Raw genomic sequence first — 14,103 nt, forward strand, 5'->3', positions numbered from 1 at the left:
ATGGAGTCAAAATTCCTTTTGCTGGTAAGTAAAAACATGTAGAAAGGAAATTCAGTCAACCAGGCATTTTAGTTTAGAACTGTGTGTATTTTTGTCGACAGAATACGAAAACAAAATCCACGCACCAACTAGCATTTTCTAAAAAACAACCACAGCTTGTAATTCGAGGAATAAAATTCCGTTTAATAAACTTTCTGCAACTCTGCATTTTCAATTGAAGCATCCGACCAAGTTAATCTTCATTTTATTTTTTTTTTTTAACACAAATATGATGTGAAAACATAGAAAACAATATGTTAGGTATTTTGCTTAAATGTTCCCTTTGGGAGCCTATGTCTATTTGACTAAATTAAAAATGTAAGAATTGAAACTTTTGTGTGATAGCATGTAAACGAAATATTAATGTTTGTTAAATACTCCAAATATGTGAAAGTACAAAAATTTCTCCACATTTCTTTAAACTATGAATAAAAACGAGCTAACATTGATTGTTTCTTTAAAAAAAATATATCCAGAAGGGCACGTTTGAAATATCCAACAGAGTGAAGTTTTTTTAGTTAGGACATATGCTAAAGTATTTCGCATTTGGATATACGGAACTAAAAGTGATATTCCACTTTCTGTTAATGTGCTATAGCTATACCTCGAACAAATAAAATTGCAATTTAAAAATCAGTTTTCAAACATCTTTCTCCGCAGAAATGGCCTTCTTTTCCTAGTGCAGACCAATAACTTTACTTTATTTTAATTACCAACTACGAATTTCGTTGTAAAAATTAAAAAAAAATGTTTCTTTCTTTCAGATTGTGGTAGCGTTTCTAATGGAAGTCCAGTCCAAACCATCCACGCTTAGTTCCCATTTCAGAGCAGAAAGGCATTCTGACACGAGTCCGTGTTATGGCCATTTAATCAGGATTTCGGATCCGTCGCATTGTAACAGCTCCACTGGACAATGTGAAGCAATGTGTAACGGAGATAATAGCGCTGACGCCCGGACAAGTAAGTTAAGATAAAAGAAGAACTAGGATGGCAAATTTTGAGAGTTATAAAAACTTCAAAAAGTAGAGAAACGATCAACGAACGAAGTAACCGATGAATGTAAAATTTCATGTCAGAAGAAAGAAAGCTGGGAGCTAAGTCAATTGAACTAAGTTCACGTGACGTACAAAAATCCTTCTTACTGCTAGTATTTGATGTGTGGAATGTTCGCAGTCTAATAAATGTGATGATATATTTGATTGATGTCTGAGTTCTCCCAATTTTGTACTCGCAATTGAATATGAAAGCTAAAGGCCTGTGTGGCATTATTTTATCGATCAAGGATTTAAGATTGTCAAGGCTGGAAGTAGCAAGAAAAAATGTATTCAATACAGGACGAATAACGAGACGTATGGTTTAAAGGTCATCAGAGGGGCGAATCCCGTTAAACTGGTTTTCCAGGTGAGTGGCAAAAGCCTTAAAGGGTAAATTTTAAATATAATGTGAATAAACAGACGGTCATTACCGTCTACTGACAGTTGTATGCTTATTTGTTGTTTGTAGGACGAAAGGGCATCACGCACACTGTCGTCGAGGAACACAAATCCCCCTTCTCAATCCCCACACAAGCATTTCATAACTGACTATTTCTAAAGGTGTTTAATATTATCAACATTGCCGATTGCCGTTTTGAAAACTAGACCAATACCAACTTAACAACAGAACCTATTTTTTTCCGTGAGCGTCTTTTTTAGGTGTAACCTTTAATAAACACTTATGGAACTTGCTAAAATTTCCAAGATAGACGGCTTTTCTAATTCTATAGGTCAGAATACGTTTTATCCAAAATGTCTCCCCTCTCAATATACTAGTCACAGGTTTACCCTTATCTCCACTGTAATAATTTAGTCTGGGTCATTACTTACGTATCTGGTTCACGAAGGCTAATTCTCTTCCCAAAGCGAAGATCGTTAAGACGGAGTTAGAAATTTTAAAGCTCACCGAGATCAATTCACTATAAAACGATATTTTCGTTTCTCGCACTGTCACCACTTACTTCATCCAACTTTAAATCTTTTTTATTATTATTATTATCATTATTATTATTATTGTTATTATTATTATTATTATTATTATTATTATTATTATTACTATTATTATATTATTATTATTATTATTATTATTATTATTATTATTATTATTTTATTATTTTTTTTTGTACTTTCGTTTTGTTCTTGAATTCCTATTGAGCAGGTGTCATCAGCTCGCGTTGCTTCATCCTCTCTTCGTTCTTAGCATTTGCTTGTAATTTTGGTCTTTATGTTTGTCAGTTAAATATAACCCATATACACTGTAAATCTAGCTTCTTTACTATAACATGCAAACTAAACTAATATGCATATATGAAAAATATATTTGAGCTGCGGATGAACGATAAAATAGAAGAAGGATACTCGTAGTTATATATTTGATTCAGCCTGAACTTTTTTCCAGGCTTTCTTTTCGCAACTGCTTAAATTGCGTAAATAACTGCGAGGATCATTCTATTTTTTTAAAGAAACTAAACTGTATTGTTTCGTATCGAGCCAGGGAAAGCCAGGACCTCATCTAAAGCCCTTCGTTCTCAGTTCAGACTTCGCCGTAACTAAAATAATCATGTAAATGTATCGTTACGAGAGTGTGTAGATGTGTTAATATATCTTCTTCTTTTTCTTTTTCTTCTTCTTCTTTGGTTTCCCTTTTCTTCTCCTTTGACCGACCTAACGGGATGTCTGTAGATTTCATTTCGCAATTTGCATAACGTAATGGATTTTTTCTTGAATTTACAGACACAGAGGAACTGTAGTGAAGATAATAGTGACTTCCTGTTCACCGAGAATAATTACGGAAGATTCTACGCGTATAAACACAATGAGACTGAAAAGTATCTTGCTTGCTTTTGTAATGGAACAGATAGCTTAAGTCTATCTCCAAATAAGGATAACACCTGCAAATTTAAACGCAATAAATATCAGTAACAGGCCTTAATAAAAATATTGCAGAATTCTGTGCAGTATGGACCCATGTAGGCTTTGGAACGAGCATACAACCTGATTGTTAATTGCTTTTGTTTAAGCTGCCATCTTTAATTGAAATCTTGGATGAGGTGTTAATTATTGGACGACTTAAAACAGAAACAGCTCGATAAGAGACGAATGAGTGTTTAGATTGGATTTTCTGCAATCTTACTCCATTATCAAAATTGAAGATGGCACCTTGATTACACATGAAATAGTTCAGGGCATGCTCTCAAAAATCCGCCAAAATAATTTGACGCCACCAAAATTTTATGCAAATAATGCTTGCTGACGAAGTTTAAATAACACTTTCAAACTTTTAGAGCTGTTGTCGATTAAGCGTCAACTAAAAACAAATCTTTTTTGCTTTGGTTTCGCTTTATTACTGCAGGTTAGCTATTAAACTCGAGTCACTTGTCTTCAACCAATGAGAATAAGACCAGAAACAGCCATGACTCGCTCGCACGAGTTTCCTGAACTTTACACGTGTCATATGTATTTACTTTGAGTTGTAATTCGTCAGTTGTCATGTTTCCCTCTGTTCTGATTGGTCAGAGTAATAAATTCTGTTGTTTTACGACACTCAATTGACATCAACTCTGATGTTAGAAATAAATTAAAGTTACCCGAATGATCATTTTGGAGAACTCTTTATTTTTTCCTTCTAATTTTAAGTGATAGTGCCAGTATTTGTTTATTATTTAATAAAGCTGTTGTTTCAGTGAGGTATTGCTGTATTATTAATTGGAAAACAACATAAAGAAAAGATGGGGTAAGATGCAGACAGGTTTCAGTCGAAGCCCTTCGCCAAGGTATACTTTCTTCCTAGAGTTCAATTCAGGGTATAATATTTAAGGTAATACTTTTCCCGCATAATCATAAATCGCGAAAAAATACCTTTGTATTAGAAAGGGCCTTTCCTAGTAAGAAGCCCGAGTATCTCGAACCATACAGAACGCAGAACGCATGCGCAGTGACAAAAGGAGGCTCCATCCTTAAACAATGGCTACGGTTATCATGACTCACAGTTGATTTCAAGAACGGTGCTAGTCATAGCGGTTTGAAATCATAGCTCAAATTAAACACTTGTCTAACGATTCTAAAGCTTAGGTGTTGATCCCCACGTTTAGACCGCTATGCTGCTGGTCTTCACTAAGGCCGATTTAGACGGTACAACGTCATGCAAAAAGTCTTTGTCGTTGTAGTTGGTAATTTGTTATACGTGTAATTTGTTAAAGACGTGTTACTTTCAATAAATATTGAAAAAAGGAAAAAAAAAAGTCATACAAAAAGTCGCACATACACACAACTTTCGTCATTCAACGTTGCCTAGATTGTCGTAGCATTTATAAAACATGTTTTAAAATCCTACGAGATTTTTGTGACGTATACGACAGTCGTAAGCGAGATACAGGTTTGATTTACAAGAAACAATTCGTCTCGTGGGCCTGTCGAGGAAGAGCTATGGTAGGGAGGTGAGAATATAATTTTCATGGATGAGCATATAAAATGCCAATTCAATTCTGACATATCCCATGATTTGAAATACCTCTCTCAATACTATTTAGACCCTTCAGTTCTCACCCTCACCCAGCTTCCCAGTCCTCACCTTCCCTATATTATTCTGCCTGTTCTTTGTGGTTAACAATACTGATAGTGGCTTTAGCAGGGGAAAAACCCTCTGGCACCCAGGGTAGGTCAACAAATGCCTCTTGCTGTTGTTATTATTATTATTAATAATATTATTAATAATATTGTTACAGGTATTCAATTACAATAAGTTCAAATTTGACACCTGTAATTGGACACCCACGTGATTGTGCGCCGATTATGTGGCAAATAGGTGCGCGGAAAACCAATCACGATCAATAATTTTGTTATAGAATGATATGTAGCGATATGTGATCTGATATGTGATCTGCAGTCTTGGTCTGCCAACTAAACCGTTTCCCGCCACAGCTGAAAGATGATCATTTTGGGACGATGGTGCAGTAGACATTAAACGTTCCGAGTTCTCGACAATTCTCTCAAAGTCCCTTAAAAGTTCATTCATAATAAAAACTAAGTTCGTTTAGATCTGAGATCACCCCAACTTCATTTTGGAAGGCTTATGCTATTCTTAAAGTCAAAGTGACAAGAGTTCTTTCGTTTTTCGTAAACGGCGACTAAAAAATTCAGCCGAGTCGTAGGATGCACTGTTCCTTTGCCCTTCTCCACTTTCAAGTAGCCTACCCAAGGACGTAAAAAATCCATCAATATTGGGACGCCAAATTCGTGCACCTTGTATTGTGCTTTTCAAAAGTGTGCTTGCTAATCTTCCTCTATATCCGCCATATTCAAAGTGTTAGTTCCCAGGGCCTCTTCTCTTAGCTGACTTCCGGTCACCTTTGTTTCCGCGTCCTCATCTTTTAGTTTTATCGAACATGTTTTAGTTGCATGATTCAGGAAAGCGATGTCGATGTATCCCGGACGAAATTGATTTATTTTATTTTACAACTTGTATTATAACGCATAGCAATAACGTAATCAGTGAACAAAACATTGGTGTACCCATGTTCGATATTTTGTCGCAAAAAAGCCTCATAATTTACTGCTTTTACCAATCTCGTACCCAGAGTCCTCAGGCTCTTTGGCCAGCGGTTAGTCGCGTGGCCCCGCTCAAAAGACCTGAAGACTCTGGGTACAAGATTGCGCTTTCACCAGAACACTTCGGGAATTTGTCCACACTTACCAGTTCCAGGCTCCTCACGGTAAAACGGCCATGTTTTGTTGATACCCAGACCCGGCCCACTGGCACCAGAAACTTCGGATGCAATTAATGATACCAAAATTTCGGTTTGAATTTCCGAAATTTCCAGGTGTCAAGAGGAACGACTTTTTTCCACTTCAATGAACCGGTCTTTTTTCGCGATGAACTTTCCGGAAATTAAAATTATTTTAGCTGTCGATCAGCCTTGCATTTAATTTTACCTTTTATTCAACATTGCTGATCCTGAACTACACAAAGATCCGGCTACACTTTTCTGCTGTTTGTACAAGTGGTCCCTACACAATTCAAGAGTTTCCGGAAATTACCGTTCCATTTGCTTCTGAACCAAAATGGATCGCGCGCACGGTTCCATTAGTGTAGTTCCATTTGTCCAAAGAAATCCACGGAAAATTCTATTTAAATGGTATGCCAGGCACCCATATACGATTAAGAGGGTTTTTTAGAAGTCAAAGTAGTGCCCCCTTTTTAGATTTACAGTTTTTTTACAGCGACTAGGCAAAACCCCCCTTTTTCGATTTACAGGCTTTTTACAGAGTCAGTTCAATTCCCCTTTTTCGATTTACAGGGTCAAATTAATTAATTAATTGATTTACACGCTTTTTACAGCGTCATGCAAGTACTACTTTTCAGCGATTTAAAACGCTTTTTTTTTACATGTTATTTATACGATGTTGTAAGCAATATTTACAGCTTATTTACAAAGAAGATTCTGTAAACATGTGTAATATATTTTACAGTATATTTACATGTTCCTCAAATAATCACTGCAAAAAAGGACCATGTAAATAATAATATTTACAGTAGTTTCCCATATTATGGTAAGACTGTAAATTTTTATATATACCTGGATTTTTGAAAACGTAGCCCCCAGAAATTGGGCACATTTTGAGACCTTCTAGGCTGAAGGAATATGCTATTCATTAACAAGACTTCAATTAGGGTTTATCACAAGATTTTAAGCAAGGTCAAAGAATAGTATGGGAGAGAAAAACGGAAGAGGCTTTTCTTTGGAATTAGACATGACACTAATTAAAAACATCTGCATGAAATGAAACATGACCTGTGAACTTCTTACAAAATGTGTCAGAATTTAGCAATGATTAACCGCGCCAACGCATCTAAAATCTCGCCCAAAACCCGGTCTTTTAGCGCCCAAGTCTAGCTTTCTTCAACAGGATCGGCTTCTTGAGAGAAAGACAGCGTTTCAAATTGATTTTTTTATGTTCATACTAGATTCATGCAGCAAGCGAACTAGAATCACGGCGACCAAACATCTGCAGGAAACTATTTATGAAACTCCAGAGCGGAAATACCACCCAAAATCGCATATCTCGACTAATCGATCACTACCAGTATTGTTGACCACAAAGAACAGGCAGAATAATATAGGGAAGGTGAGGGCTGGGAAACTAGGTGAGGGTGAGAAGTGAAGGGTCTAAATAGTATTGGGAGAGGTATTTCAAATCATGGGATATGTCAGAATTGAATTGGCATTTTATATGCTCATGCATGAAAATTATATTCTCACCTTCCTACCATAGCTCTTGCACGACCCAATGGTATCCTTGCCTGACTGTTTTGAAAAGAGGGGGTGGGGTTACAAAAGGTGACCCCTTTAAACAGAGACTCGATAAAAAGGAGGTGGTGTTAGATAAATAGCGCTTCAACGAATTCTTTTTTTTTTCTTTTTTACCATAACGCATTGGGGCATGGCACACTGTACGCTGATATATCTGCTGTGCTGCTCTTAAAGTGCTAACATCCGGATCCGCTCTTCGAATAGATTTCTAAATAGGATGGCAATGGATTTCTAAGCCCCTTTGCCTCAAGCTCCCTTCAATCGGACGTTGACCAACGCTTGGTGTCACTTCAAGAATTTCCCTCACGTGCACGTCAAGTTCATCGCTTTCAAGTAAACGGCGACTAAAAAATTCAACCGAGTCGTAGGATGCAGTGTTCCTTTGCCCTTCTGCACTTTCCAGTAGCCTACCCAAAGACATAAAAAATCCATCAATGTTGGGAAGCCAAATTCGTGCACCTTGTATTGTGCTTTTCAAAAGTGTGTTCGCTAATCTTCCTCGACAGGCCCACGAGACGAATTGTTTCTTGTAAATCAAACCTGTATCTCGCTTACGACTGTTGTATACGTCACAAAAAAATCTCGTAGGATTTTAAAACATGTTTTTAAATGCTACGACAATCTAGGTATAGGCAACGTTGAATGACGAAAGTTGTGTGTATGTGCGACTTTTTGCATGACTTTTTTTTTTTCCTTTTTTCAATAGTTATTGAAAGTAACACATCTTTAACAAATTACACGTATGACAAATTACAAACTACAACGACAAAGACTTTTTGCATGACGTTGTACCGTCTAAATCGGCCTTAATGAAGACCAGCAGCATAGCGGTCGAAATATAGGGATCAACACCTAAGCTTTAGAATCGTTAGACAAATGTTTAATTTGAGCTATGATTTCAAACTGCTATGACTAACACCGTTCTTGAAATCAACTGTGAGTCATGATGACCGTAGCCATTGTTTAAGGATGGAGCCTCCTTTTTTCACTGCGCATGCGTTCTGCGTTCTGCATGGTTCGAGATACTCGGGCTTCTTACTAGGAAAGGCCCCTTCTGATACAAAGGTATTTTTTTCGCGATTTATGCACTTATCATTGGCTTTCCCGGGGGTTCACCTCCGGGGATTTGTTTTAACGATCAAACAAAAATTTTCTAAATCCCCCGGGGAATAGGGCATAAAAGTCTCGCCAAATCCCCCCCCCCCCCCCCAGGGGCTTAGGAGACAGAATACCTTTATTTTTTCGCTAGCATCCTAGAGACTCACAAGACAGTTGCCTGTCTTAGCTTTAAATATCTGCTGCGGATGCAAGCTAAGCCACAAAATAATGGAGGTACATGTCAGCTCTAAGAACGCAATAGCTCTTTTTCAGATAAAAAGCAACTCAGAGAACTAAAAAACAGCGCAACAAGCTATAGCACTATAGCTCTCGAAAGCGAGCTTTGTAAAGACGAGGATCTGTTAGACATTCATATCTGTGATTACAAACTTCCTGCAATCTTCTAGCCTCCCACGCAGACGTCCTTAGCGGTTCGTCACGCGTTTCCTTCCCCACGCGTTTCCTTCCGTTCGTGGGGAAGGAAATCCTGAGGACGTCTGCGTGGGAGGCTAGCAATCTTCCCGCAGCGAGATACAATAGCATAAGCATAAATTCACGAGTTAAGAAATCCACGGATCCTGTATCTTCCCAGTTAACATTTATTCAGTGCTACCTGAAATCTTGAAGTCAATCCAAGCCGATAAGCCCTAACAAATGCCACAGAGCTAGCATACACAATGGCATATCAAAAACTAATCCTTATGCGCTTATGGATTAGAATGATCAGTAAGAAACCCTCCATTCAGTATATTCGAGAATTCCCCCTCAAGATCAAGACAAACACGTTCACCACGAAGAAGAGCGGTCGCATCACATTTTGATCTAGGGAAGAATCTCTTACACAAAAGGAAAATCGCTAAAAGACATACTTGTAAAAGCAAAACTGAAAAGGCTTTTTATCAACACAACGGACACACAGTGGGAGTCGCGCAGCTCTGTCAACCCCATTTTAACATGCCATGTACTGCTGACCGATGATGAACAAATCCCGGGGGTGCATCCCTGGGGTCTGAAGAGTTTGTTTCCAAAACCAAACAAAGTCCCCACCCCGCGGGCCCAAAATATTGTCAAAAATATACAATTCCCCGCATGTTCACGGGGGTTTCCTGGGGCTGTCCCGGGGGTCAACCCCCGGGAAAGCCAATGATAAGTGCATTATGATTATGTGGGAAAAGTATTACTTTAAATATTATACCCTAAATTGAACTCTAGGAAGAAAGGATACCTTGGCGAAGGGCTTCGACTGAAACCTGTCTGCATCTTACCCCATCTTTTCTTTATGTTGTTTTCCAATTAATAATACAGTAATACCCCACTGAAACAACATCTTTATTGAATAATAAACAAATACTGGCACTATCACTTAAAATTAGAAGGAAAAAAATAAAGAGTTTTCCAAAATGATCATTCGGGTAACTTTAATTTATTTCTAACATTAGAGTTGATGTCAATTGAGTGTCGTAAAACAACAGAATTTATTACTCTGACCAATCAGAACAGAGGGAAAAAGGACAATGGACGAATTACAATTCAAAGTAAATACATATGACACGTGTAAAGTTCAAGACACTCGTGCGAGCGAGTCATGGCTGTTTCTGGTCTTATTCTCGTTGGTTGAAGACAAGTGACGCGAGTTTAATAGCTAACCCTACACACAGACTGCAGTAATAAAGCGAAACCAAAGCAAAAAAGATTTGTTTTTAGTTGACGCTTAATCGACAACAGCTCTAAAAATTTGAAAGTGTTATTTAAACTTCGTCAGCAAGCATTATTTGCATAAAATTATGGTGGCGTCAAATTATTTTGGCGGATTTTTGAGAGCATGCCCTGAACTATTTCATGTGTAATCAAGGTGCCATCTTCGATTTTGATAATGGAGTAGGATTGCAGAAAATTCAATCTAACCACTCATTCGTCTCTTATCGAGCTGTTTCTGTTTTAAGTCGTCCAATAATTAACACCTCATCCAAGATTTCAATTAAAGATGGCAGCTTAAACAAAAGCAATTAACAATCAGGTTGTATGCTCGTTCCAAAGCCTACATGGGTCCATACTGCACAGAATTCTGCAATATTTTTATTAAAGCCTGTTACTGATATTTCGTTCGTTTAAATTTGCAAGTGTTATCCTTATTTGGAGATAGACTTAAGCTATCTGTTCCATTACAAAAGCAAGCAAGATACTTTTCAGTCTCATTGTGTTTATACGAGTACAATCTTCCGTCAAAATTATCGGTGAACAGGAAGTCACTATTATCTTCACTACAGTTCCTCTGTGTCTGTAAATTCAAGAAAAAAATCCATTACGTTATGCAAATTGCGAAATGAAATTTAGAAATATCCCGTTAGGTCGGTCAAAGGAGAAGAAAAGGGAAACCAAAGAAGAAGAAGAAGAAAAAGAAGAAGATACATTACACATCTACACACTCTCGTAACGATACATTTACATGATTAGTTTAGTTACGGCGAAGTCTGAACTGAGAACGAAGTGCTTCAGATGAGGTCCTGGCTTTCCCTGGCTCAATACGAAACAATAGAGTTTAATTTCTTAAGAAAAAAAAAAAATGATCCTCGCAGTTATTTACGCAATTTAAGCAGTTGCGAAAAGAAAGCCTGGAAAAAAGTTCAGGCTGAATCGAATATATAACAGCGGGTATCGTTCATCTATTTTATCGTTCACCCGCAGCTTAAATATATGTTTTATATATTCATATTAGTTTATTTTGCATGTTATAGTAAAGACGCTAGATTTACAGTGCATATGGGTTATATTTGACTGACAAACATAAAGACCAAAATTACAAGCACATGCTAAGAACCAAGAGAGGATGAAGCAACGCGAGCTGATGACACCTGCTCAATAGGAATTCAAGAACAAAACGAAAGTACAAAAAAAATAATAATAATAATAATAATAATAATAAAAAATTCAAAGTTGGATGAAGTAAGTGGTGACAGTGCGTGAAACGAAAATATCGTTTAATAGTGAATTGATCTCGGTGAGCTTTAAAATTTCTAACTCCATCTTAACGATCTTCGCTTTGGGAAGAAAATTAGCCTACGTGAACCAGATACGTAAGTAATGACCCAGACTAAATTATTACAGTGGAGATAAGGGTAAACCTGTACCTAGTATATTGAGAGGGGAGACATTTTGGATAAAACGTATTCTGACCTTTAGAATTAGAAAAGCCGTCTATCTTGGAAATTTTAGCAAGTTCCGTAAGTGTTTATTAAAGGTTACACCTAGAAAAGACGCTCACGGAAAAAAAAATTCTGTTGTTAAGTTGGTATTGGTGTAGTTTCCAAAACGGTAATCGGCAGTGCTGATAATATTAAACACCTTTAGAAATAGTCAATTATGTAATGCTTGTGGGGGGATTGAGCAGGGGGATTTGTGTTCCTCGACGACAGTATGCGTGATGCCCTTTCGTTCTACAAACAACAGATAAGCATACAAATGTCAGTAAACGGTAATGACCGTCTCTTCATTCACATCATATTCAAAATTATATTCAAATTTATTTTAGTGCCTTTTGCCACTCACCTGGAAAACCAGTTTAACGGGATTCGCCCCTCTGATGACCTTTAAACCATACGTTCCGTTAATTGTCTTGTATTGAACACATTTTTTCTTGCTACTTCTAGCCTTGACAATCTGAAATCCTTGATCAATAAAATAATGCAACACAGGCCTTTAGCTTTCATATTGAATTGCGAGTACAAAATTGGGAGAACTCAGACATCAATCAAATATATCATCACATTTATTAGACTGCGAACATTCTACACATCAAATACTAGCGGTAAGAAGGATTTTTGTACGTCACGTGAACTTAGTTCAATTGACTCAGCTCCCAGCTTTCTTTCTTCTGACATGAAATTTTACATTTATCGGTTATTTCGTTCGTTAATCGTTTCTCTACTTTATGAAGTTTTTATAACTCTCAAAATTTGTCATTCTAGTTCATCTTTTATCTTAACTTACTTGTCCGGTTGTCACTGCTATCATCTCCGTTACACATTGCTTCACATCGTCCAGTAGAGTTGTTACAATGCGAAAGACCCGAAATCCTGATTAAATTGCCATAACACTGCTTCATCTCAGAATGGGATTTTTCTTTGAAATGAGAACTAAGCGTAAATGTTTTGGACTGGACCTCCAGATAACCCTTTAGGAACGCTACCACAATCTGAAAGAAAGAAACATTTTTTTTTTTTTTAATTTTTACAACGAAATTCGTAGTTGGTTACTGAAATAAAGTAAAGTTATTGGTCTGCACTAGGAAAAGAAGGCCATTTCTGTGGAAAGATGTTTGAAAACTGATTTTTAAATTGCAATTTTATTTGTTCGAGGTATAGCTATAGCACATTAACAGAAAGTGGAATATCACTTTTAGTTCAGTATATCCAAATGCGAACTATTTTAGCAAATGACCTAAATAAAAAAAAACTTCACTCGGTTGGATATTTTAAACGTGCCCTTCTGGATGTATTTTTTTTTAAAGAAACAATCAATGTTAGCTCGTTTTTATTCATAGTTTAAAGAAATGTGGAGAAATTTTTGTACTCTCACATATTTGGAATAATTAACAAACATTAATATTTCGTTTACGTGCTATCACACAAAAAAATTCAATTTTACATTTTTAATTTAGTCAAATAGAGCATAGGCTCCCAAAGGGAACATTTAAGCAAAATACCTAAAATGTTGTTTTCTGTGTTTTCACATCATATTTGTGTTAAAAAATGCAGATTAATTTGGTCGGATGCTTCAATTGAAAATGCAGAGTTGCAGAAAGTTTATTAAACGGAATTTTATTCCTCGAATAACTAGCTGTGGTTGTTTTTTAGAAAATGCTAGTTGGTGCGTGGATTTTGTTTTTGTATTCTGTCTACAAAAAGACACACAGTTTGAAACTAAAATGCCTGGTTGCTTGAATTTCGTTTCTTATAATTAACGACCGTATCTTCGGTAAACTTAAACGACAAAGTGTAAACCCCACATGTTTTTACTTACCAGCAAAAGGAATTTTGACTCCATGTTATCCTCTGCCTTCTGTTACTCAGTGTTTCAAAACAACTAATTTAAAGCACTATAATTCGCTCCTTATATATTTCAGTCTGAGGCTATTTTTCTCAGCTGTGTAATCTTTATCATTTCCGCCGCAATAAAATTCCGCGGTACGTGTCTCCAGTTCTAGAATTACTATTGTTTATTTCTTCCTCCCAATTTGTTTGGTTTCCTCTGCGTAGAGGGGCACTTCAGCGTAATTCAGTCAATGATACTGATCAACTTCCTCTTAAGAGGTGATTCGATATAAACAGTAACAATCTTTAGCAGTTGGTTTCTAGCTTGATCATATTGTACGGAATCAGAGTAGAATTTGTGAAAATTGTATTTGATGTAAAATAATGTTTTGTTAGTAAAAATATAAAAAGAGTGTTCACTAAAAGACAGCGTTTTATTCTGTAAGTAGTGTGGACATTGTAAGTGGTTTAAGTTTTGTCAGTATAGAAAGTATTGTTATCAATGTAGATATAGTTATTGTGGTTAGTACTCTGTGTATTGTAAATAACATTAGTAGTGCTCAGTATTGTAAATCTCACGTTCCTCGTTTG

At 36.6% G+C, this 14,103-nt stretch overlaps 2 protein-coding genes across 2 annotated transcripts; one reads left to right on the top strand and one right to left on the bottom strand.

The window, feature by feature from the left end:
* LOC146457111 (uncharacterized) lies at positions 1-2,996 on the top strand. Its single transcript, XM_085092391.1, has 4 exons — positions 1-24; positions 804-999; positions 1,322-1,440; positions 2,808-2,996. The coding sequence occupies exons 1-4, from the start codon at positions 1-3 to the stop codon at positions 2,994-2,996; spliced, it is 528 nt and encodes a 175-aa protein (XP_084948517.1).
* A 6,848-nt stretch (positions 2,997-9,844) lies between these two features.
* On the bottom strand, positions 9,845-13,552 carry LOC146457112 (uncharacterized). The gene is made up of 4 exons (XM_085092366.1): positions 13,502-13,552; positions 12,470-12,674; positions 12,029-12,147; positions 9,845-10,760 (listed from the first exon to the last, which is right to left on the bottom strand). The coding sequence occupies exons 1-4, from the start codon at positions 13,523-13,525 to the stop codon at positions 10,572-10,574; spliced, it is 537 nt and encodes a 178-aa protein (XP_084948492.1). The 5' UTR covers positions 13,526-13,552; the 3' UTR covers positions 9,845-10,571.
* Positions 13,553-14,103: the final 551 nt, after the last annotated feature.

This window comes from Pavona decussata, unplaced genomic scaffold (genome assembly GCF_977016875.1).
Source record: "Pavona decussata unplaced genomic scaffold, jaPavDecu1.1 SCAFFOLD_248, whole genome shotgun sequence".
Taxonomy (NCBI): Eukaryota; Metazoa; Cnidaria; class Anthozoa; order Scleractinia; family Agariciidae; genus Pavona; species Pavona decussata.

Bases quoted from the DNA above. Each gene is read 5' to 3' on its own strand.
- LOC146457111 (XM_085092391.1), top strand. From the start codon at position 1: ATGGAGTCAAAATTCCTTTTGCTG. The intron at 25-803 runs GTAAGTAAAAAC...TCTTTCTTTCAG, and splicing joins AGTCAAAATTCCTTTTGCTG to ATTGTGGTAGCGTTTCTAAT. The intron at 1,441-2,807 runs GTGAGTGGCAAA...TTGAATTTACAG, and splicing joins CCGTTAAACTGGTTTTCCAG to ACACAGAGGAACTGTAGTGA.
- LOC146457112 (XM_085092366.1), bottom strand. From the start codon at position 13,525: ATGGAGTCAAAATTCCTTTTGCTG. The intron at 12,675-13,501 runs GTAAGTAAAAAC...TCTTTCTTTCAG, and splicing joins AGTCAAAATTCCTTTTGCTG to ATTGTGGTAGCGTTCCTAAA. The intron at 12,148-12,469 runs GTAAGTTAAGAT...TTATTGATCAAG, and splicing joins TAGCAGTGACAACCGGACAA to GATTTCAGATTGTCAAGGCT.